This window comes from Dreissena polymorpha, chromosome 1 (assembly GCF_020536995.1).
Source record: "Dreissena polymorpha isolate Duluth1 chromosome 1, UMN_Dpol_1.0, whole genome shotgun sequence".
NCBI lineage: Eukaryota > Metazoa > Mollusca > Bivalvia > Myida > Dreissenidae > Dreissena > Dreissena polymorpha.
The window spans coordinates 12185356-12212386 of record NC_068355.1 but is presented as its reverse complement, the minus strand read 5'-3'; the positions used below and the strand labels follow the sequence as shown (position 1 = coordinate 12212386).

Here is a 27031-nt window from a genome sequence, read left to right as displayed (position 1 = left end):
AAATGAACTCTTAAGATCAAATGTTCTATACTCAATCAAGTGTTTTTAAACTTACCAAAGTAGAGCATATAAATTATTTAAAAAATCTTTACTTATTTACTTGGCTTTAACAATATAATGTTAAAGTAAACCTATACACGAACTTGCCAGATAAAAAGATTTATGAAATCATATAAATTAACGAAATTTCATTTCGGAGTCAATTAAATATGATCTCAAATCATTAAAAATTATAAATCAAAACAAGACCAGATACCATCTTCTTGTATTTTGATGAATTCTTTGTTGAAGCATTATGAGAAAAGATATATAATTGTGCAAACAAATCATACAAAATCCTGAGAAAACCCTTAACATTACAATATAGTCATGTAATGTTTTGAGAAATAAATAACAAGTTTTCAATTGAACATTACAATTTCAAACGATCAAGATAGCTGCCATGGATAGCGATTATGCAAGGCAACCTCACCTTGTCCTGAATGCTGACGTACTTGGAGGAGTCGTCTGCTGGGAAAACATTGATGCCAACCCTTCGTAACGTCTGAAAACACAGAAACTTCATTTATTTGTATCAATTTACTGCAGAACATGTTTCTTTACATGAATATTCAAACAACTTTATGTGTTCCACTAATGCCATTATTTATTGTCATATATTAAAATCATTCTTATGTTTATTAAAATGAATGAAGGGCCCGCAAAGACTCTTAGTTTTATGTAGCATGCTTGTACTATTGTCTCTGTATAAAGAAATAATAATGTGGATGGAGAGTACAACTACTGCTTCTTGTAGAGAAATGTTAGGCATACAGTTCCCAGCCTAATCCCTGATATGAGACCTAAGGAATGCTTAGTGTAACTGCTAATTCTCATGGGCTGACCTTGATGAGATCCAGTGGGGTCATCCATCTGCCCTTGATGTGCTCCAGCTCCGGTTTGTCATCTGGTTTGCTGAGGCAGCACATGGCGTCCTGTGTAGCCATAGGACAGTATCATATAAACACATTGCAGTGTGCATGTCTTAACTAATAAAGAGCATTAGCATCTTGAATACACCTTTATGATATATTTCAACATCAACCTCAATGCTGCCTATAGATCCCTACCCATCTTCATGATCATAATGTGTCTTGTTATGTGAAAACTGGGCAAAATGCATGTGCGTAAAGTGTCGTCCCAGATAAGCCTGTGCAGTCTGCACAGGCTAATCAGGGACGACACTTTCTGCTTTTATGACATTTTTGTTTAAATGAAGTCTCTTCTTAGCAAAAATCCAATTTAGGAGGAAAGTGTCGTTCCTGATTAGCCTGTGCGGACTGCACAGGCTAGTCTGGGATGACACTTTACACACATGCAATTAAGCCCAATTTTCTCAGAACACAACACAAATTATATCATTGCTTCCTTTCCTACCTCGCTGTTATTTCAATCTATATAACAATCATACTCCAGACATACCCGCACTCAAAGCTGTCCTACCATTACCAGCTGTTCTTTAACCCATTTATGCCTAGTGGACTCTCCCATCCTTCAGAATTGGATAAATTCATTTCCAAAATTAGGGATGTCTAGTATATTTATTTTTATATTTAGAATATTTCTAACAGAAATTCCTTTAAGCAAAAAACGCAGACCCTGATGAGACGCTGCATCATGCGGAGTCTCATCTGGGTCTACGATGTTTGCCAAGGCCTTTTTTCTAGACGCTAGGCATAAATGGGTTAACTCTAATCAACAAGCTGCTTATCTTTGTCTGAATCTCGTATTTGTGATTTCTATCTCAGAGCTACCCTACAAATACCTATCATTCTTTGACTCTACTACAAAGCTTATTTACCATAATAATCTCAAAGCTGGCCTTCCATTACCAACTTTTCTCAATCTTTAAATCAATACAGTCCTTTAATTACTCAACATTCTTTATATCTATCTCAAACACGCCCTTCAATTGTCCCCTATTTGTAATCTCTATCTCAACACTGCATATGAAACACTCATCTGTATTTCAATTAATATCTCAATGTTGTTAACTTTACAGACATTTGTGTAGATCCATATCACAATTTTACTTATCCCAACCTACTTTAATCAATACTTACCGAATACATCACATTCAAAATCATTTCTATCTCAGGATCCATATCAATCACTAATATCTCAGTATCCATATAAATCATGCATCTCTCAGTATTCATATCAATCACTCATTTCTTAGTATATATATCAATCACTCATATATCAATAACCATATCAATCACTCATTTCTTAGTATATATATCAATCACTCATATATCAATAACCATATCTATCAATCACATCTAAGTATCCATATCAATAATTCACATCTCAGCATCCATATCAATCACTCCTCTATATCAATTTCTCATATCTAAGTATCTATATCAATGCTGGCCACCTCTACCCACCTTTATCTCAATCTCTATCTCAATGATGGCTGCAATTATGGTGAGGACAGCTGAGTTGGTGTTGTGAGGCCGTAGTTCCCAGGACTGGAACGGCATGTTGATGTGCGCATCCTGGAGTAGTGCCATGGTGCCAAAGTAGGCCGTCTTAAATGTGAATATCCGTGTCTCTAGGAAAATAAAAATAAACTAATTCATTAACATGTAAAAAATAATGTTTAGACACATAAACATTTCTGTGATCCGATACTTACTGATCAAAGCACTTAATTGATTTCTTCAAATTGTGATTCATTCTCAACGCACCAGACTAATTGATTAAAAAGAATTCAGAGTAAATAAAGAAGACAACACAAACCGATTACCTTCAATGTACTTGAAGTCCGTGAAACCATCCTGCCGCCAGTGTTTCTTCTTCTCATCCCAGCGAGCAATCTGGGGCTCCTCAGTGAACAGGCAGTCCTCCGGCAGTCTGAAATACACAGATAAGGAACACAATACTTGATATAATGATATTCAAGCAAGATAGATTTATTTATATTCCACATTACTCTATGTTTTCTGATGATTCCATCAGCTCAAAATGTTTTACCTATCTTTTGAAAATAACAAAAAAAACAAGAACACAGAAAAATAGGCAGAAAAAAAAAATACATTAAAATGTTCAAATACAGCTTAGATTATCCCAAAAGACTGTAGATTGTTGTGTTAAAAAAAACTGATTTAAAATTAAAGTGTTTGTTTTTTAGAGTGTAAAATCACACGGTCAGCTTGTTCAATATAGTCAACTGATTAAAAGAACAAAGCGTAATATTCACCAATAATCACTTAATCAAAAAGCTCTATTTTTTTTTAAATGTAATGCAGTTGCTACAAATATTTATTTGAAATGGCACCTCATGTGAACTGTAATAGGGGGTCTGTCGTCCCTTTTGGGCTGGTCTGCCCCCTTGTCCGGCTGGATGGGAGACTGACCCTCCTTGTTGACGATAGGGTTCATCGTGTCAGCTATGTACTCTATGTACTCTATGTTTGGTGGGTCCACCACTGGAGACATAACGCATGGGGAGAAATATACATGGCTGCTCTTTAAAAACTGATCAGGGTAAAAATATGTGTGAGCAATCAACATGGTTTGTCTTAAAAAACAGATCAAGAGCAAAAAAGGAATGTGTGAGAAATAAATGTTCAAATAATTTCAAACTTTTACCATTTTCTGAATATAATCGATGAATATTTGTATTGTTTGAACGATGAAAATATTCAGTTTATGTCCCATTTCTCAAAAAGATGAGCTGAAATTCATTTAATCACATTCAATACCTGATGATAGGTTAAAATGGTACTCAAACCCAAACATCCACAAATGCAAGCATACTCATGGTAATCCTCCATTCCCCCATGTCTTAAAGTCTTTGAATGTAGGGTAGAACCATTTTAAGGTCAAGCTAGGTTATTTGCATGAAGTGCATTTTATCATGTCCCGTTGTTTCAAAACACTAGAACGTTTGCTAGAGATCCATTAAAATTCTTTTTAGATGCTTATGACCGTGTCATTTTAACTTCCGTGCTTAACAAGCTCAAACGATCTTAAGAAATATCCAAAAGACATTATTTTAACATTATTAAAATATACGATTCTTAATTAGAAATCTATCTTAAAAGATGTTTGCAGGATTCCTTAATTTATTTCAATATATCATCCCAATAAAGAGACAACAACGAAAAATCTAGAATTTCTACAAATAATTCCAATTCCAGCATACATCTTGTAATCACCCAGTCATTGACAATCTTGGGCTGTGGTGGGAGGGACATCAGATTGAAATGGAACACGCCCCCAAGCACGTGATTGGCTCGCAGGTCTACTACATCCTCATCCTCATCAAAGTCCTCCCAGATGGGCGGCTCTGTTTGAATTATTGAAAGGGGTCATTCACAAACAAAACAATGGGATACATGTATTTAAATGTTAGTAGAGTAATAATTAAGTTCATGACTTTGACAATTACAAATTTGAGAGACTTTACTATTGGCATATGGGGCACTCTTTACGATTGGTTGGGAGGTGTCACTCACATGCACAACTATGACTACAATGAGCAAGAAGAGAAACCAGACAACTATGCACTTTATAGTCTTCCAGTCCACACATTATTATTCCCAAACATGCAGCTCAGTGCAAATAAAATACAGGACTTACGTCGATATCAAAAGCAAGAAAAATAATTGTTTTTTCATTATATTTGTGTGTTTTGGTGTGAAAATGTTTTATATCCTTGACAGTAAGAAGGACAATCAATATTTTCATGAGAAATAGATACTTTAGTGAATAAAACAAATCATTATGGTCAAGAAAATGTGAAATAATGAAAAATGATAGGAACTACATTATACCTTATTACCTAAAAAAATAGGGGAAAAAAACCCAAGGAATACTTACTCTTTCAAAAAACACACTAGTTCCAAATAGTAAAGAGTTGTATTTTACATGCAGTTGAAAGTTGGTATAGCAAACACTTTTGATTCCAATTTACCAACATTTCCAACTTTTTTACTGCTTTTGCGTTTTTCTTTCTTTCTTTAACATATATTTTTACATTGTTCATGGTAAATTCCTCATTTGATTTTATCTCTATTTTGACCAAAAAAATCCCGGCCCGGCATGTTTTTCTTCACACTTTATAATCTTCATTAATTTCAAAGTCGCACATTGGCATTCAAGGTCAGACTATGTTTTGCCCCTTTTATTGTTTTCTTGCTAACAAAATCAGTGTTGACTTCACTAACTTGACTAAACTCCATGGAATTGCATCTAAGTAATTTATTTTATTTCTTACTTTTTACAGTTAAAATCAAGATTGTGCCTAGTATCAGTTATATTTGTTTTAAAATGGGCCATGATCTGTGAAAAGGGGGTTTAATGCATGCATGTAGTGTCGTTCCAGATTAGCCTGTGCAGTCCTGCATAGGCTAGGAAGAGACAACACTTTCTGCTTAAAATAGATTTTTGCCACGATGAGACTTTCTTTACCGGTACATAAAAAATATCATAAAATTGTTGTCCTTAAACAGTCTGTGCGTATTGCACAGGCTAATCTGGAACAAGCCTTTACGCACATGCATTAAGCCCCCTTTTCACAGAGCGCTGCTCAATTATAATATTTGTACATGAGCATTTTACAGAGATATACAACTTTAAGCAATGTAATTGGGTAATCCATGACATAGAATTTGTGAATTGGCATACAAAATACTTACCAATTATTTCATCCACATAATAGATCCCAATTTTTACACCAAAATGTTTTACAAGAAATATAAAAAAAACATCTATTATCTTTATCCTTGATATACAAACCGTTAACATACCAAAATTAATACCATAATCCAAACCATTAGAAGTACCCTCAATAGACAATATCCAATACAGTTTAGAGCAAAACCATCAGAATATGATGGTGGGATACTATCTCAAAACACCACTGCCACAGAAGGTGAAGGGATTTCGTACAAACAAGTGTGTTTCATACATATACATAATAATGGAGGTCAAAAACCAGATCAACTCACGACAGTTAAGAATCACATAAAGGGTAATAATCTAACAAATTATCATAACAAAGTGCTTTAATTATAATTTGTCAAACTTGTTCTTCTTGTAAAGAGGCAGATCTAGGGATCCATTATGATTTTATATCCCTGATAAATATCTACTTCTAGGAGACTAATTTCTTATTTTTCCATTCATACAACCACTTTCGTCTTTTCATGAAAAAGAAGTATGCATAATGAAAATGTTAGTAATTTTTTTATATTTCTAATGAACATGTATAAACAAGTTAATGGGTTTAAAGTTGTTGCAATTTACCCTTATTCTAAAAACTCTTACCAAGTTTCCAATTATGCCATGCTAAGTAAACAACACAACATAGATTTTTTTAAATATGTGTACATTGCTTAAACATTTGCCGAAATAGCTATTCAAATATAAAAAGGGAAAACAGTGGTATCATAATTGCTAAAAAAACATCAAGTCCAGAATCAACTGCAAGAAAAACAAGTTAAAGCAAGTTAAATAAATATGCCCACGTTTTAGGAAAAAAAATGTTTTAAAGATTGAGCAAAAAGAGTCAATTAGAATCAACAAAGAATGATTATTTAATACAACAACATGATCTTTAAAAGGTATTGATTTAACCCTTTCAGTGCGGGAACCGAATTTTGAAGGCCTTTGCAAACAGTTTGGATCCAGATGAGACGCCACAAAATGTGGCGTCTCATCAGGATCCAAACTGTTTGCTCTTCTGATAGTATTCTTTGAACAAAATAAAAGAAAATGCTGATTTAAGAAATTCAGCAGACGACATTTAAGCAGACGACAAATTTCCCAGCATGCAAAGGGTTAAGTCCAAAAGAAGGTCAATTTCAAGGCAAAATGATGTCACAAAATATGAGTGTGCTAAGTGTTTGTCAAAAGTATCAACCCTTTTAAGTAACTAGTTTTGATGTTAAAGTACTGGGAAAATTGAGTTAATAAACATTTTGACCTTTCAAATTAGTTTAAATCCAAAAGCAAGTCAAATTTAAGCCATGTTTAAATGGGGTAAAATTTAGTGTTTTTGTTAATAATTTCATAGAAATAATCCATCATAATATCAAAGCTTTGTAGGAAGCATTTTGATGTAAGACCAAGCAAATTATTTTGGGTTAACAAATTATTAGGACCATCTGAATAGTGTACATCAAATAGAATGTCATTTAAGGGACCCAAGAAAATGGGGGTTTAAAATAAACTAGCAGAAATTAAAATTCCCACAATTGAAAATTGCTGCCAGGACATTCTTCTTTGCATTTATAGAAACCAATTGGTAACATAAATACTAGATCATTGTTTTAAAAAAAAACAATTTTTACCACCATCCCTACCTATCCTCCGTCGTCATTATGCTTTTTTGTTGTGGTTTTTCTCTTCGGTTATTTACATTGAAACCTTGCTCTTTTACCTTGTTTTTTGTTGTTGTTGTTTTTGAATGTTTCATGTATGCAATATAATGCTTAATTCTTGCATAATATTCGTGTTCATATTGTATGCCATACTATATTTCTTGCTTGCATAATATAATATACATGTCATGTTGAGATTATCCATATTCTCAGGACTTTGTTGTTCGTCCAACTTTATGAAACTATGTTGCATATTTTTACTGATTTCTTTTCACTAATTTGCTTACGCATTAGACAATTAATAAATGCCGGTTGGCGCTCTGCACCAGCCATTTTCAATCCATTTATTGTTGTCTAGTTTTTTGTCCCACAAATGAACTATAGGAAATTGGAGAGCAAAAATATAAATACTATCTGTACATAAATGTATAGAATATTTACCAAGCTGTTGCAGATTATAAAGCAACATATTTGAAAATTGACCTAAATGCAAATTTGTTATTTTCAAAGTGTTAAAAACATTTAATGGATAAACAAATAAAATTAACTTAATAAATGAGAAAAGGTCTTTACATATCAAAGAACCAAAATGTATAATGAAGGATTGACATATGAAGATACAATAAACAAGCAAACCTCCATATATATTCAACATGTCAAATGCTGGAAGGCACAGTCTTGATATATTAAACAAGAGGGCCTGAAAGGCCCAAAGTCGCTCACCTGAGATAACAAGATATTATTGGGAAAAATCTTCTGACCAAGTTTCATGAAAATCAGTAAATAAATGTGGCCTCTAGAGTGTTAACAAGGTTTAACTAAAGCCATATAAGAAAAAATGCCCGGCCCCCTGGCAGCCATGTTTTTCAACCAACCAGCATCATTTTTTAAATCTTCCACGATATTATCAGGATGAATCTTCTGACCAAGTTTCATGAAGATCGGACAGTAAATGTGGCCTCTAGAGTGTTAACAAGATTTTGCTATAGCCATATTAGGAAAAATGCCCCGCCCCTTGGAAATCGTCCAAGATATTATTGGGATGAATCTTCTGACCGAGTTTCATGAAGATCGGACTATAAATGTGGCCTCTAGTGTTAACAAGATTTTACTATAGCCATATATAGCCATATAAGGAAAAATGCCCCGCCCCTTGGCAGGGCTTTTTTTCATTTTTTTGGGAAGATAGCCCATGGCTTTCAAATTGGGAATTTTATCGGCATTTTCAAGAAATTGGGAAAATAAATTGGGATTTAAAACTACATGAATGAGTTCAGCATCTTTAATCACAAACACCATCATGATCAACAGTTTTCCACGTAATAAGCTCACACAAAGTCTTCAGTCACATCAGGCACCATTTTTTTAGGAGGCGCTTCATCTTCTTCTGAAGAACTACGGCTTTCAACATGTTGAATATCATGCAGCACTTGGCTTTCGGAAATCAACAATGACGATGCAAAAGAGTCACTTGTTAGAAAATTACTATCATTAACAATGAAAGGAGTTTCAATGGGAAGACTTGTACTTCTTGACGATGTTTATTTATTTAATGACGCTTGCTTAACAAATTAAAAAGTTTTCATTTTGCCGCCAGGGTTTTGCTTAGGAATCTTTTTCAAGTTATATTTCGAATTGCACAACATATTTGTTTTCCATGCAGCGGAATCACAAAACGCTTGAATTTCGTCGCAATTAAAATGAGCGCCTGAACAACACAGAGAATATCGTGCACACGAATAATGCCGACAATAACCAAATCGAGGTATAGTCTAAAACCCGTACGAGACAGGATAAGACTTCGTTTTGTTAAAAAGCCAAACAGCCGATGTCGTTAGCGGGTTTTTTCCCAATAGGGAATTTTTTAGCAAATTTTGGGGAAAAAGTATACTTTTTGCTATTGGGCATATAGTTGAATTTCGGCTATGAAATCGGTCCAAAAAAAACCCTGCTTGGCAGCCATGTTTTTCAAGCAAACGTAACCATTTTCGAACTCATCTATGATATCAATAAGACAAATCTTGTGACCATATTTCACGAAGATTGGACAATAAATGTGGCCTCTAGAGTGTTAACAAGATTTTACTAAAGCCATATAAGGAAAAATGCCCCGCCCCCTGGCGGCCATGTTTTTCAACCAAAGGGCATCATTTCTGAACTCATCCAAGATATTATTGGGATGAATCTTCTGACCAAGTTTCATGAAGATTGGACAATAAATGTGGCCTCTAGAGTGTTAACAAGATTTTACTATAGCAGTATATAGCCATATAAGGAAAAATGCCCCGCCCCTTGGCAGCCATGTTTTTCAAGCAAATGTTACCATTTTCAAACTCGTCCAAGATATCATTGGGACAAATCTTCTGAGCAAGTTTTATGAAGATTGGAAAATAAATGTGGCCTTTAGAGTGTTAACAAGGTTTTACTATAGCCATATAAGGAAAAATGCCCCGCCCCCTGGCGGCCATGTTTTTCAACCAACCGGCATCATTTTCGAACTTTTCCAAGATATTATTGGGATGAATCTTCTGACAAGGATTCATGAAGATCAGACAATAAATGTGGCCTCTAGAGTGTTAACAAGATTTTACTATAGCCATATATAGCAATATAAGGAAAAATGCCCCGCCCCTTGGCAGCCATGTTTTTCAAGGAAACGTAACTATTTTCCAACTCATCCAAGATATCGTTGAGACCAATCTTCTGACCAAATTTCATGAAGATTGGACAATAAATGTGGCCTCTAGAGAGTTAACAAGGCAAATGTTGACGGCGCACGATGGACGTCTCATGACGGACAAAAAGCGATCCCAAAAGCTCACCATGAGCACGTTGTGCTCAGGTGAGCTAAAAACCCGAATTAATTACAAAGCACTTTAAGTAGAGTGTAACCTGGTGTGATTGGGTCCTGAAACTCTTCCACCTCCTCCACCTTCTCCTCAACCTCCTCCTGTTTCTCCTCAACAGGGGGAGCCTCGCCCTTCATCTGACGCAGCATCGCCATCAGGTCCTGAGAGATAACAGTCTTAAGAATGTCCAAACCAGGTTCTGATTAAAATGGTTTAGAAATTTGCAATAAGAACATTTTAAATATTGCCCGCTCGTGTTAATTTGAAATTTGTTCTCTTGATCTCAAAATTTATAGTGAACTGAATGCCATAAAGAATAACCAATATAATTATTGAAACAATCTTTATTTGTAGCTTTCTTTAGATATCATTAGGAAACATATCTGTAAGATAAGAGCCACTGTGCTATTGACCTTTAACATCTAAATCAATAGGCCTTTCCTTTCCTACCAAGTATTCAGTTTATCAATTTAAAATAGTTATCAAGATATATTGGGGACAATTTCATGCTAAAAGCCAACGTGATCTTGATCTTTCATCTACTGACCTTGATCATTAATCTACTTACATCCAAATCAATAAGCATCTTCCTCAAATTCCTTCAAACTGACCAGCAAACACATTTTGATGATCACAGGTCATAGGTCACTAGATATTGTTTGGACAGCAATTTTATATTACCAGCCGCACTGACCTTAACCTCTGACCAATTGACCTCAAATTATCAATGGTCTTTTTTTACTCTGAATAACCAGCATATCAAATATATATATATATATATATATATATATATATATATATATATATATATATATATATATATATATATATATATATATATATATATATATATATATATATATATATATATATATATATATATATATATATATATATATATATATTATAGGGCAAGGCATTCTATAGATACTGTGCAAAAACAAATGTCATTTTAAATTCCCATGTTACATAAACAATCATATATTATACCTGATGACCTCAAAACAAATAAGAGTTTTCCTTTGGTCACAAGAAACCAATTTAGATGATCACAGTTTAAAGCTGATAATTATCTACCTATCTTCGGGAAAAAATTACAAGTTTTGTGAGCTTGACCTTCAAACATGTTTTCCTTCCAAGTAACAATCATATTTTTTGTGTGCATTATTGTAGCTTCCTCTAGCTAGACCAACCATCTGACCTACTGTCAGGTGCAAGGCAATATAATGTACATGTAACTCCACTTCTTCAAAAATAGTCCAAACACATATCTTTTAAATATTAATTATTCTAGTATTGCTAATTAAACAAATATAATAATTATGGAGCATAAAAAGCTCATACTATAAATCTCAAACAAATATGTAGAAATTAAGGAATATCTTTGGTGCATCTACTATTTTTTAATTTACTTTTCAGCAAATAAGAAAATTAAAACAACGCATTATTCATATTAACGTATTCCAATCCCATTTGTCCATTTCCAGTTAGAAACACTTATGTATTCATTATAAAAAGCACTCAACAATTCTTGCAGAAAGTTCACTGGCAGGTTAACATTGAAATGATTTTCAAAGGAAATAACCATCACAGACAGTATTGTCTCAAGGGCGTGCAATACTGCTTCCAATACTTATTTTATTATTTCAAACAATTTTCATTTCTTAAAAAAATGTGGGTTTTTATTTATTTTCTCTTGTTTTTAAGCACTTTGAAATTATGAAATGAAATGAATTATTTTAACAACCGAATGGTCAATTTATGGACCTTAAGCATGTAAGTTTAGGATTACATGTACATGGCAACATGATTATCAAACACAAACACTTTCAAAAGTAGCACTTCTCGAAAAACAAACACACGCATGAGTACATACCCCTTTGTCCTGTAAAAGTTTTACAAACAGTTGGTGATGAATGCATACTAAATGTATTGATAAGCAGTTAATAGAGAAGTGTAGAGAAAATCAAAGAGAGGAGAACATAGAATACACTCAACTTTATGGACTTTTCTGTTTGAAGGAAATACAGTTTGACCATAAAACATCTGACCAGTGTCCACAAACTACAAAGACTACTTGAGCCACATGCATTAGATTCAGTTTTCCAACTATACACTTCTAAAATTAAGAAGAAAGCAGGAATGGGTCCCAATATCATGGCAAAACAACACGGCCTTGTTTAAGAAAAAATTGTCATCTATTAATTAACCTTTCAGCTCATGCATTACTAAGTCTAAGAAAGTATTATAACATGGTTTCTATACAAATTCATGCAATAATTTTATGTAAAAATTTTATGTAAAAACAACTAAAACAAGAAACTGTCAAAAACGGGTGATGCTCCCCAAAGGTTTTTTTTGTCACAATATACTATATATTCAGATAAAAGGAAACGTCTAGTAGTTGGGGGAACAAGAATTGCACTATATGTACAGTTTATAGAAAATTTCAAAGGGCCATAACTCTGTGAAAAATCATCCGACCAGAACCGGCTGATAATATGCACATCTCCTCTTGGTAGTGAAGCTTCCCATAAAGTTTAATAGAATTCCGGTCATTAATTGCTGAGGAATAGCCCGGACAAAAATTTTGCACGGACGGACGGACACACACACGGACAGATGAAGCAGCAACTATAAGCTCCCCCCAAAAATTTTGGGGGAGCATAAAAATGTCATATTAAAAATTAAATTAAATCCTACTCAAAGTAAATTGTACTCTCTATACTACTTAAAAACAAACTGATGCTACAATAAATCTACTAAATAATGCCCATAATTAGACTTTCAGATAAGCTTCTCATGCCAAAAAGGAATATTCCATATGTGGCCAGCACAGCTTAAGACCAGCCTATACATATGCGCAGTTAGGTCAGGAGATAACCTGTCTGACATATGTCAATCAAGTCTTTGTGGTCTCCTTAGGGGCCAAGGTGCTCCTGACCAACCTATGAAAATGCGCAGGCTGGTGTGGAGCTACACTGACCTAATATGGCATAAGACCCATGTTTGCACGATGGAGCTGTTAAATAAAATATCATAATGCTTAACCAAACCATTTTGAACAAATGCATGGCCATATCTAAAACATTCCAGGAACATAAAGATTTGTCCATATAAACAAATTAAATGAAATTGCCATTCCCATTTGCCAAAAGCTTTGGAAAACCTGTCAAGTTCTGAAAAGCCCCATATTGAAAACACCTCACACAGTCAAAAACGCTAAATACTTGAACTTACAACATACCAATTCCTGGATAATGAAACACAGAGTATTATAGTGGTGTTAATTCTAGGGTTACAATTCACCACATGGACATAATTGCAAAACTGACATGAAGCTTAAGGTAACATAGTTCAGCTGTAGGTCAATCAGGTGACAAGTTTGCAATATTAATTTCATTTCTGGTATACGCATTACCTCAAACAAACGCGCATATTTACAAACCCATTATTATACATTTAAAAAGACAGACTTAGACTTATGAACAAATATGTAAATGTTTAATTAAAAATTGGCAACAAATTGTGCTTTTGTCAAAGAAATTTTTTCTAAATCAAAAGAGATGTAACGTTACTAACATGGAATGTGTTTAATTCTAGGTTAAAATAATATAATGCTCAATTAAAATAATATGTATTCTCAAATTTAACTGAGGCATTGGTTGGTGAATACGGGCCCAGCTGATATTATTCTCATAATTCTATGATAATTAACAAAATGTTAACATAACAGTAATGATTCTATCAATATATCGCAAGGTCATATTCGAAAAACACTGATGGACAAAGTATTGAGTGTCTTTTATTGTCCTTTACGGACAAACAAAATTCCCAATATTTCATTAATTAAGTTGTTGGTGATAAGTAATGTTATTAGTTACCTCAGTGTCCTCTTTTTCCGCCCCTTCCTCTCCTTTCTCCCCCTCATTTTCTTCCCCCTCCTTCTGTTCACCCTCTTTAGCCTCTTCCTCCTTGACTTCTGCTACCTCAGCCACAGGCTCTGTAGTTTTAAAATCACATAACGTCCCTGCATAATTTAATAATAATTTAATGTTGCAATGTAATTTACCCTGATTGGGCTTTAATTTGAGAATACACTCAAACTCTTTGCTTTTCTGATGCCAGGCAATTTGTGAAAACATGGGACTAACCACCTCATGGTTTTATTTCTTACTAGCATCAAACATCTAAATAGTTTTTTTGCAGACAAACAATAAATCACAAATGTTTTCTTTAGTTAATGAATAACTTTGTGCATACAGGCCTTAATAATGATTTCTTTTATTGACCCTTTGACACTAAGAAACGTATTTTTACGCATTTGTAGTCCCTTTGAAAGTTAAATTTAATTTAAGACCTTTCTTACTGGATTCAAGTTTTAAAGGCTTCATTTACAACCCTAAGATACTGATGAGCAGCAAACAGCATAAAACCTGAACAGACTGCGAGTTACTTGCAGGCTGTTCTACTTTTATGCTGTTTGCACATTGCCACTTTCAATTTGCTTCTGAATGGAAAGGTTTAATGTCCATAGCTTCTTACCCTCCTTTTTCTTCTGACGTGGGTAATAAGATTTGCAAGTGGAGGAGTAGTGATCAAACTTGGAGAAGAGGATGCGGAAGGCACAGTCTGACAGGGTCAACATGCGGGGAATCTCAAACTGGAATCCCTTCTCCTTGAACTCAAAAGATTTGATTCTGAAAAAAGAACAATAACATTTGTGACTTTTGACTTTGGACTACTTAAAGATTCATAAACACTGACCAATACTATTATGCTATATGATGACTTCCAACAACAAAAAGCGCCATTTGAACGTTTTAATTACAATAGGAAGACCCTAAAACAAACAAGTACCATTGGAGTAAAAATATTTAAATACAAAAATTCTGAACTTTTTAGCATCTAAAAATCGTTTCACGATGTCATCTTGTTTTGTTTTACGGATGATCTCGAGTCAGGAACAGCTTCATAGGGTTTGTGTTAATTTGCATAATTTGGAGTGAACTTGCCTGTGCTATCCTTAGATGAAGGTGCTATTATAATAAATAAAGGGCAACTTCAAAATCATGGGAAAACCCAATTCGTTCCTTGACGTACTTCCATTTGGTAATATATTGCCCCACATACACTTTCATTTTGCATTCACTCTCTTTTTTTTTCTGAATCACTAAGAGAAGGATGTCCTCGCTTGAACTCCTCTAATAAATAACATAATGATTATCCATGAGAACTACATCTGACAATGCCTAAAGCCAATTCGCATTTGTTGGTAAATGTTCAGATATCGTCATGTGAAATGTAAATGGAATAAATAGTCCCACAAAAAAATAAAAACGAGCATTTTGTATCTTGTAGCAATGTTACCAGACCACATCTAGCGTTGAAATTTGGGCTATTGCAATTAGGAACACTGATTTTTAATGGGGTAACTTTATTTTACAAAGTATTTATTGATTTTGCATGTTAATGGATCTTAAGGGGTTGAGGTGGGGGGGGGGGGGGCAAAATCCCTTTCTTAGTATAGGATTTTGAAAGTCAATTCAATCTTTTTTTCATGTCTGTTACTGCTCAGGGAAAAGCTGGATTAATTTCATACTAATATTGCATAAATTATAGTGTCCATGACTTATTTTGTATACCTATTTATAATTAAAACTGAAAATCTAAGATTCAAACTGCAAATCTTAGATTAAAACAAAGTTTTTTTGCATTATTGGAGATTGAAACCATTTAGTTAGTTTTGCATATCTGAGTTCCAAACCTTGGGTTTTTGGAGAGGTTTCCCCAAATGCAGAGGCAGACGTCCTGGTTGGCCTTGAGGTAGTGCAGGTTGAAGGTCTCGTTGTCACACAGGTCTGTGGCCTTCTGCAGGATTTTCACTGTGGCTGCATCCAGCTTGTTCTGCAGCAGCATCTGCAGGTCTTCACGCGTCTAAAGTGGAACACAACTATATGTTTGTAAGACAAAGCTAAAGTTGTACTGGTGAAAGCACTATGATTTTAGAGCCAATGTAAAGGTTTTAGCACAACGCCTACGGCGGACGGCGGACGAGCTGGCTATGACAATACCTCGGGTTTTCCGAAAACAGCCAAGCTAAAAATGGGTGTGGCATGTAGAAATGAGGAAGGTGAATGTACATACGAAGTTTAAAAGTTGTAGGTGGAAGCACTTTTATTGTAGAGGCTATGTTAAAGTTTTATATTAGAGGTCACAGCGCCTTAGACCTTTGACCTAGTGACCCAAAAAATGGGTGTGGCGTGTAGAACTCATATAGGTGCATGTACATATGAAGTTTCAAAGTTGTAGGCGGAAGCAATTTCATTTCAGAGCGAATGTAAAGGTTTATGTTAAAGTTTTATATTAGAGGTCACAGTGACCTTGACCTTTGACCTAGTGACCCAAAAATGGGTGTAGCATGTATTTTAAAGCCAATGTTAAGGTTTTAGCACCAAGCCTACGGCGGGCGTCGGACGACGGACGGCGAACGACGAGCTGGCTATGACAATACCTCGGGTTTTCTCAGAAAACAGCTGAGCTTATAAAATTGGCAACACCCAGCCAATTACAGCATACCTTTCAGAACTGTAATAAAACACTTGAAAGTTTGTTATTTTTATGCATATTTCCTAATGTATTTGTAGTCTGCATACGAAATCATAGTTTAAGAAAAATTTACTACAAAATAAAGGTTCTAAGACATTTCAACTTACCATGCTTCAATCTTTTTCCCCCAATTTTTTTCTTACCCATTTTATTGTACAAATTTACCACTTACAAAAATATATATTGATAAAAAAAAACCTGTTTGGTGTAAATTTTAAAATAAATGCATACAATATGTGTTTATGATAGTAAAACATAAGTTGTAACAAGTGGATTAAGACAAAATATGCACATATGTGTTGTTATTTCTTCTAGAAAACAAGAACAAATATCAATCTCTCAAACAAGAACACAAAATTCAACCTTGAACTGAAAGTCATCTGAAAGCATTTCCAATCATTCCTGGAAAATAGTTATTTTAAAGAAAAATTCTTAGGTTAAAGGCCTTTTACTTTGTCAAAAATCAGGTGAATACATGTATCTACAAGCATTTAGCAAAACATTCTGGAAAACTGTTATTATAGAGAATTTTTTTAAGTCTTAACCCATTAACTTTGCAAACTCAATAGACCAGAACAAAACTCGAAGTTCCTATGTAACTCATTCAGGTAGACTCATACATCAAACAAATAGTAAATGTCTCAAAGTGTAAAGGAAAAACTCCCAAAACGGAATGCTGGCAGGAAGGCCAGACAGACAGACGGCCAGAAAGTCTCACCGCTTTATACCATCCTACTGGGGGCATAAAAAAGGCTAAAGGAAAATACAAACTTTGATCATAAACATTTTCTTTGATGTACATGTGTATTACTGATTGAAAAATATATAATTATTTTAGTTTCATTGAACACATGTTTATGTCCTGCTTTACTTGCAAATGTTATCCACAAATGGATGTTCATTACCATGCTGCAGTTGAGACTTTTTTATGGTGCATGATCTAAGGAAACTTATCTCGTTTCATATACAACTATCATAAAATGTATACAGTTATAAATAACTTTTATAACATTGTTGAAATTAAAAGCTGGCCATTTAAAAAAAGTACAAATTGCTCTATGAAGCAATAATATTAAAAATGACATAGTTTCCATATAGAACAGTTCAACAATGCAAACATGTTTGAATATGTGAATATTATGGATAGTCCATAATAAACATATAGTATAAAAAAATAATTCCATAGTACTTAGACAGGTCAGGAAAAAATTACTAACATAAACCTTGGAGTTCAAAAAACGTTGTCCTTCATTTGAAAGATGCGGGAAGTTTTGACTAATGGACTATTTCTCAGACTGTTTTTTTGTATGTCATTTGAATTATTTATTGACAACACTATTATATTTGCTTAAGTCTCAAATAAATAGGATAGCAAACAAATATTTATTCAAAAACTGTGACTGGATTCAAACATTGACCTCCCCATGTAAAATCGTCACCATGTGACGGGGACTTGCCAAATGTTTTTGTGTGTAATAGACCTTCAACATATGTGTTGATTTTGACCTAATAATATTAGTTGTACAAACATAATTTAAAAACGTCTGGGAGAGGGAGGGGGCCATATATGACATTGGGCAAATTTACACAAAGGTTATTTCGGTTTATTTCGTTAATAAATTAGCAGATATTGCACAGTCGCATTGCAGGACATGAATCTGTTTCCTTTTTTACTTTTCTTTATCAAGGAAAATAAAATTAACACATGATCACATTTGTTTTACATGGTGTAGAGTCATTGAAGTTATTGTGAGATGTTCATTTACAAATGACCCTTACAACAGCATTTGATTTCTGTCAAAACGTGTTTTTCAGTGATATACATAAGTAGTTTTTGTTTTAAAATATCACTGCTTATCAAGAATATTGAGAATTAAGTTTTATTCTATTTCTTACGAACCTATTGCAAAATTGATTGGAATTAGTATAAATTGTTAGTTCGTAACAATGCATGAGTAAGGCAAATACAAAAATCAAGTATTTACTTCTAACAGCCATGCAAAATATTGAAGGCAGGTTGGGCAAATAATGTTTACATTTGATCAACATTTCAAAACAAAAACATCAATTATAACAATAACATCAACAAAAAACAAAGTAAAACTAAATTTCAACACAACCAAACAACATCAAAACAATAGATGTTTGTCCCCTACATGCAGCCTACAAGTGTCAATTTGCAGAATTATCAAGATTTTTTTTATTGCATGCTCCTGTGACAATGAACTTTGACCTCTTGATTTAAAAATTGAAGGTTGAGTTTTTTTATATATCACATGGAGCAAAATAGTTTAAATTTCATGTTAAAACCCTTATGATCTTGACCTTTACCCAAGAAAACATTTAGCAATTAGCATGATTGTAGGTCAAAGCGTCCTTTAAATATCAAATATAAACAAATTTCATAATACAAGCATTTGAAACCTTGACGTTTGACTTGTTTAACTCGAAAAATATTGCCTTTTTGTTTAATCCCAAATAAAAGCAATAACAATGTATGATAACTGGTCAAAGCGTTCTTCAGAAATAGTGCCAAACTGAAATGATCAATATTTTGTGTTAAAAGCCTGATCTTGACGTTTGACCTGCTGAACAAAAAAGGCATTCTTCTTTCATCCCAAGTAACCATAATACCATTTCAATTATAGTTTAAAGCAGTCACATATCGCGCAGAAATCATATGGTCTACATACTTAAGAAGTGACTATACAAACTGCCGACAGACATGTGCAAAGCAATACTGCCCCCTTTATCAAAGGGGTCCTAAAGATTAAGCAGAAGCATTCAACATTTTAAAGTCAAATAAATAACGTCATACAATATCACACACCAACCAGGTCATCATTAAATGTATCAAAAGAGCATTACACAACCTCTGAGGGTTAACTAAAAAATACATATATAGTTATAAAAAATATATCTTTAAGCCCATTATAATTAAACATCTGACAAAATTTTAGTGTTATTAAACAATCGTGAAAGAAGTGAATTACATAAATATAGAAAGACAACTTAAGAGGGTTTATCAATAGTGACACTATTCTTAAAACATTTCCTGAAAAGGTGACAAATGCAAATGCTTGTGACATCTTTTCTTTATTTCTTTCCACTGGATATTTCAAATTTTAAAGCTTAAGTATGTATGTAGCACTGAAACCACAAGCAACGAAATTGGCATTTAATGATGACCTTGTAAAACCAAGACTCACATTCTTCAGAAGTTCAACAAACTTATCTTTCCCATCAGCAACCTATATTCAATCATACAACTAATACAGTAATTAATGCACTATATTTAATCATACAACTATTACAGTAATTAATGCACTATATTCAATTATACAACTATTACAGTAATTAATGCACTATATTCAATCATACAACTATTACAGTAATTAATGCATATCACCATGCCTATGTCCTTTAGCAACATGAAGTTATGAAGGTGGTACACAAAACATGGTGCTTATTATGTGCGACAAAGTGCAATAAACATTTCATTTCTTCTTAAAGTTCTTGTAATAAAAACAACAACAATACATGTTCATTCTATGACAGCAAAGAGTAAAGTCCATCAAATGATTTCATGATGTGATTATGTCAAACTCAAGTACCTCATTAATTTATGTGCATAAATTTTATATAAATTATTCATTCAAGATATGATATATAGAGAGAAGCTTTCAACCACTATAATGTATTTTGCTGATTTTGAGAAGCAAGGAGTGCAACTTACTGCTTTGAAGCAGTTCATTTCCTGCAGGTCCATTTCCAGACTGGGCGTGTCTTCAAGCAGGAAGTCCAGCTCATTGATCAGCTGTAACAGATTACAAATACACCAGTCTAACATGCTGCTCTTGTATCAAAGTTCTCCACTGCTCCCACAAGATAAATTCTGTACCTATATCAAAGTTCCCTTTCTTGACAGCTTACTTACTGTACCGGTATCAAAGTTCCCTTACTTGACAGCTTACATTCTGTACCTGTATTAAAGTTCCCTTACTGGACAGCTTAAATTCTGTACCTGTATCAGAGTTCCTTTAAATTCTGTACCCGAATCAAAGTCCCCTTACTGCACAGCTTACATTCTGTGTCTGTATCAAAGTCCCCTTACTGGACAGCTTACATTCTGTACCTGTATCAAAGTTCCCTTACTGGACAGCTTACATTCTGTGTCTGTATCAAAGTCCCCTTACTGCACAGCTTACATTCTGTACCGGTATCAAAGTTCCCTTACTTGACAGCTTACATACTGTACCTGTATCAAAGTTCCCTTACTGGACAGCTTAAATTCTGTACCTGCATCAGAGTTCCCTTACTTGACAGCTTAAATTCTGTACCGGTATCAAAGTCCCCTTACTGCAAAGCTTACATTCTGTGTCTGTATCAAAGTCCCCTTACTTGACAGCTTACATTCTGTACCTGTATCAGAGTTCCCTTACAGTACAGCTTACATTCTGTACCTGTATCAAAGTTCCCTTACTGGACAGCTTACATTCTGTGTCTGTATCAAAGTCCCCTTACTGCACAGCTTACATTCTGTACTGGTATCAAAGTTCCCTTACTTGCACTTTACTGGACAGCTTACATTCTGTGTCTGTATCAAAGTCCCCTTACTCGACAGCTTACATTATGTACCTGTATCAAAGTTCCCTTACTGGACAGCTTACATTCTGTACCTGTATCAAAGTTCCCTTACTTGACAGCGTACATTCTGTACCGGTATCAAAGTTCCCTTACTTGACAGCTTACATTCTGTACCTGTATCAAAGTTCCCATACTGGACAGCTTAAATTATGTACCTGTATCAGAGTTCCCTTACTTGACAGCTTAAATTCTGTACTGGTATCAAAGTCCCCTTACTGCACAGCTTACATTCTGGGTCTGTATCAAAGTCCCCTTACTGGACAGCTTACATTCTGTACCTGTATCAAAGTTCCCTTACTAGACAGCTTACATTCTGTGTCTGTATCAAAGTCCCCTTACTGCACAGCTTACATTCTGTACCTGTATCAAAGTCCCCTTATACTGGACAGCTTAAATTCTGTACCGGTATCAAAGTCCCCTTACTGGACAGCTTACATTCTGTACCGGTATCAAAGTCCCCTTACTTGACAGCTTACATTCTGTACCTGTATCAAAGTTCCCTTACTGGACAGCTTACATTATGTACCTGTATCAAAGTTCCCTTACTTGACAGCTTACATTCTGTACCAGTATCAAAGTTCACTTACTTGATAGCTAACATTCTGTACCGGTATCAAAATTCCCTTACTTGACAGCTTACATTCTGTAATTGTATCACAGTTCCCTCACTTGACCACTTACATTGTGACCCCTTTCATTAACAGTAGTATAAATATTCTATGAATAGATGCTTGTTTGAAACCAACTTCTAGAAAAGTCTTCCCTTTTAAAATTCTAATTTGATCTCTTGATTTGAAAACCATGCAGGGTCATCCTTAAGACCATCCAGCACAATTATTTACATGATGTAATAATTTTTCTAGGTATTAAGGGCAAACAATTTCATACATAAGCACATGGGACTTTTGATATCTGATCTGTTGAACGCAAAAATCCTCTTCGTTCCTCCGAAGTATTAAACATGCCATGCAATTTAGCTGATTAAAGGTAAAAGCGTTCTCAAGAAATTGCCCAAAATCAAAATCCATGATACAAACCTTTGTTATCTTGACCTTGACCAACTAAACTTAAATATAAAAGGTGTCTTTCTTTCCATCATCGTAAAAACTTTACTTATTTGCATGATCATGGGTCAAAGCATTCTCAAGATATTGAGCAGAAATGAATTTCATTATATGCCCCTATGTCCTAGACCTTTGAACCACTGACCTTAAAATGAAGAGACACCAAACTTTCCTCCCAAGAAACCAACATACCCGGTACTAATTAAGATGATCATATTTTAAAACAATGTATACAGTCATATTCTGCAGAAACCAATTTCATGTGACCCTGACCTTTAACCTGGTGATCTCAAAATGAAAATGTTTTCTTTTTTTTCCATGTTACAACTATTCCAATCGGCATAATCATAAGTATAAAATGTTCTCAAAATATAGTGCCAATATGAATTTCCTTTTACAAACCCATGTACATTCACCTTAAAGCTGGTGCCCTTAAAATAAAAGGTATTTTTCCTTTCACTCAAATAACCACAATACAAATACGTATTATTAAAGCTCAAAGCATTCTCACGATATAATGTGGAAATAAATGTAATGTTTAAAGCCCCTAAGACCTTGACCTTTAACCTATTGAGCTCAAAATCAAAAGTCTTATTTTTTTCTTCCAACTGAGCAATACTAAACGTGAATGGTTGTACATGAAAGTATGAAAATGAAAAGTTTACCGACCAACCAAGTCATGTGCAAAGCAACATAACCCTGCTTCTTCAAAGGTGGGCTTAATCATTACTCATTTCAAACAATGTTAAAATTTTGTACCTATCTGCCACCCAAACAACACTTACCCATTGAAAATCAATGAAAATATAAACTATTGTAAAACTAAGCACAAAATAAAAGCATAAAACACCTTACACTAAGGTCCAGTTCTCCTTGTTTTAGAACTTCCTCGATATCATCCCGTGATGAATCTTCAAGACGTAGGTTTATGTACGTGTTTATCTCCCCTGGAATGGTGGGATTTGGCGAGCCATCGCAACGCATGTATCGAGCCCACTTAAAAAGAAGAAATGTAAGCCCACTCAGTAAAGAATCTTGGCTGGTTGAAACAAAAGGGCAATGATGGTTCTTAAGCGCTCACCTGAGTTCAGTGTATACCAACTGTAGAAGTTTTTGATCCAACCTGATCAGACTTCAAACATTGTCTTATAATGGCATTACAAACATTCTGACCAAGTCTTGTCAAGATTTAGTGAAAAATGTTGCCTTTTATAAGGTAACCAGTAACAAAAAAACACACAATGTTACGCACACAATGTCGTGCTCAGGGGAGCAAAAATACATCAAATTTGCATGTACAAAGATTGTGCCTAGAAGGCTACATACGGGTTATGTTACTAAGAAATCCTTGTACCTTTATGATCAAGGTAATAATAATTATAATAATTAATGTCACAAGCAGGTTACATATGCTTCAGACATCAAGCTAAGTATTAACAAGAAACCGTCGGAGACGGGTGATGCTCCCCAAAAGTTTTTTTGTCACAATATTGCACTAAATATTCAGATAAAAGGAAACTTCTAGTAGTTGGGGGGACAAGAATTGCACTATTTGTACAGTTTATAGAAAATTTCAAAGGGCCATAACTCTATGAAAAATCATCCGACCAGAACCGGGTGATAATATGCACATCTCCTCTTGGTAGTGAAGCTTCACATAAAGTTTAATTGAATTCCGGTCATTAATTACTGAGAATTAGCCAAGTGACTATATCGAGGGGTGAAAGCGAAACAGCTCTAAGTGACATTTTTTCACAAAATGACTTTTTTGTATATTTTACATCGCAACATCCATGCCCATCATGTATTAAAATATCTTAGTTCCAGGCAATCAAAAAAAAAGTAAAATTGAAATTTGTCCTAAAGCTCTAAGTGAAATTTATTTATTTTTTTAGTGCGAAAAGGCTCTATTTGCAGTGAAGTGCTACTTAGAGCTCTTTCGCATTCAGGTTGTTGATGTCAAGATAATTCTAAATGACACTTTTATCAATTATTGAGGAATATATTTACAATAAAAAATATATTTGTATTTGAAAAACCTCCTGAACAGATAATATTATGTAACTGATGAAAAAATAAGAAAAAATATTGATAAAATTATGCACTTAGACCTTTTTCGACTAAATTTTCTGTATTTTCATTAATTTTCCTTAAAGGGATCTTTTCACGCTTTGGTAAATTGACAAAATTGAAAAAAGTTGTTTCAGATTCGCAAATTTTCGTTTTAGTTATGATATTTGTGAGGAAACAGTAATACTGAACATTTACCATGGTCTAATATAGCCATTATATGCATCTTTTGACGATTTTAAAACCTAAAAATTATAAAGCGTTGCAACGCGAAACGATTGAATAATTTGGAGAGTTCTGTTTTTGTCGTTAAATTTTGTGAAACTACGAAGATTGCTTATATAAGGTATAAAATACTTTAAGTATATGTACTCGGCGGAATAGCTCAGTAGGCTAAAGCGTTTTTACTTCAGGACTCTGGCAGGACTCCAGGGGTCACTGGTTCGAAACCTGGTCCGGGCAATGTTCTTTTCCTTTTTTTAATTTTATTCTTGATTTTTTACTGGAGCTTTTACGATCCAATGTTTACATTTATCGATATAAAGCATTTAATGAATAAGTTAAAAAATGCCAAAATCTGTGAAAAGGCCCCTTTAATTATTTTGTGTTGAATAACATATTTGATAAAATATTTTGACAACCTTTATATAAGGATTTTATGGCTATTTCAAATTATATTTTATACATACCTGTCTATACTTAAAACTATAAAGCTAATTGAAACCTTAATTGCATAAAAGCTAGTTGAATTTAGTATGAATTTCAAGGCGATGTGATCCTTGTTTCACCCTCTTCCTAGTTCTGAATGTAAAACAATTTATTTTGTGACAAAACCACGAAGAATAAACTCATTAAAGTGTGTTGCGTTAAGAATTTTAAGTTGTGTAAATGTCAGATACTTTTATATATTTCTATTTTGCTCTCTTGTGAAAAATGCGTTCAGAATTACCGAGAACCTAGTTAGTTGTATGCATAGACAGTGAAACATATTTATTAACATTTCTCAATAAATAAATAGTAACAAACATGAATGTAAATTAGTTGTTTTTGTGGTATTTACAAACACTAATTTGTAACTGAGGTGAGATGTGAATAAGTTGGTCAATCCATTAATAACTTTTTTGGAAAGATGTGAATTTGTAGGAAACTGTGCTCATAACTCTGCTGCTATGATGTAACTTTAAAGATTACCATGCTGGTGTATTGTAATGTGGTTGGTTACCATTCTAGTGATATGTTATTTTATTGGTAACTGAGATGGTGAATTGTGGATCACTAGTAAACCATTCTGGTGTGGTGTGATTTGGTTGCTTACTGTGTTAGTGAAATGTGAATCCTTAGGTAACCATTCAAATGTGATGTGATTCGGTTGGTAACTGAGATGGTGAAATGTGAATCAGTAGGTTACCATTCTGGTGAGATGTGAAAAGGTTGCTTACTGTGTTGGTGAAATGTGAATCCTTAGGTAACCATTCTGGTGTGATGTGATTAGGTTGGTAACTGAGATGCTGAAATGTGAATCTGTAGGCTACCATTCTGGTGTTATGTGATAAGGTTGCTTACTGTGTTGGTGAAATGAGAATCCGTAGGTAACCATTCTGGTGTGACGTGATTCGGTTGGTAACTGAGATGCTGAAATGTGAATCTGTAGGTTACCATTCTGGTGTGATGTGATTCGCTTGGTAAATGAGATGGTGAAATGTGAATCAGTAGGTAACCATTTTTGTGTGATGTGATTTGGTTGCTTACTGTGTTGGTGAAATGAGAATCCGTAGGTAACCATTCTGATGTGATGTGATTCGGTTGGTAACTGAGATGGTTAAATGTGAATCAGTAGGTAACCATTCTGGTGTGATGTGATTTGGTTGCTTACTGTGTTGGTGAAATGAGAATCCGTAGGTAAACATTCTGGTGTGATGTGATTTGGTTAGTAAATGAGATTGTGAAATGTGAATCCTTAGGTAACCATTTTGGTGTGATGTGATTTGGTTGCTTACTGTGTTGGTGAAATGTGAATCAGTAGGTAACCATTCTGGTGTGTTGTTATTGGGTTGGTAATTGAGATGGTGAAATGTGAATCAATAGGTAACCATTCTGGTGTGATGTGATTTGGTTGCTTACTGTGTTGGTAAAATGAGAATCAGTAGGTAACCATTCTGGTGTGATTAAATTCGGTTGGTAACTGAGATGGTGAAATGTGAATCAGAAGGTAACCATTCTGGTGTGATGTGATTGGGTTGCTTACTGTGTTTGTGAAAGGAGAATCCATAGGTAACAATTCTGGTGTGATGTGATTTGGTTGGTAACTGAAATGTGAATCAATAGGTTACCATTCTGGTGTGATGTGATTCGGTTGGTAACTGATCTGGGTAATTGTGAATCAGTAGGTAACCATTTTGGTGTGATGTGATTCGGTTGG

At 34.2% G+C, this 27031-nt stretch overlaps 1 protein-coding gene across 4 annotated transcripts in view; it reads right to left on the bottom strand.

The window, feature by feature from the left end:
• Positions 1–27031, bottom strand: part of LOC127871172 (dynein axonemal intermediate chain 7-like) — a 52197-nt gene that overhangs the window by 10615 nt on the left and 14551 nt on the right. For 2 of the 4 annotated variants that reach the window (XM_052413911.1, XM_052413919.1), the window contains exons 5-17: positions 23398–23538; positions 20568–20648; positions 20041–20082; positions 15990–16159; positions 14768–14922; positions 14107–14225; positions 10266–10383; positions 4193–4336; positions 3323–3473; positions 2792–2898; positions 2430–2596; positions 885–974; positions 473–544 (exon numbers count right to left, since the gene is read on the bottom strand). In XM_052413911.1, the coding sequence (XP_052269871.1) occupies positions 473–544; positions 885–974; positions 2430–2596; positions 2792–2898; positions 3323–3473; positions 4193–4336; positions 10266–10383; positions 14107–14225; positions 14768–14922; positions 15990–16159; positions 20041–20082; positions 20568–20648; positions 23398–23538 (1557 nt within the window). The remainder of the gene's footprint in view (positions 1–472; positions 545–884; positions 975–2429; positions 2597–2791; positions 2899–3322; positions 3474–4192; positions 4337–10265; positions 10384–14106; positions 14226–14767; positions 14923–15989; positions 16160–20040; positions 20083–20567; positions 20649–23397; positions 23539–27031) is intronic. The other 2 variants (XM_052413927.1, XM_052413933.1) reach the window with 1 other exon arrangement.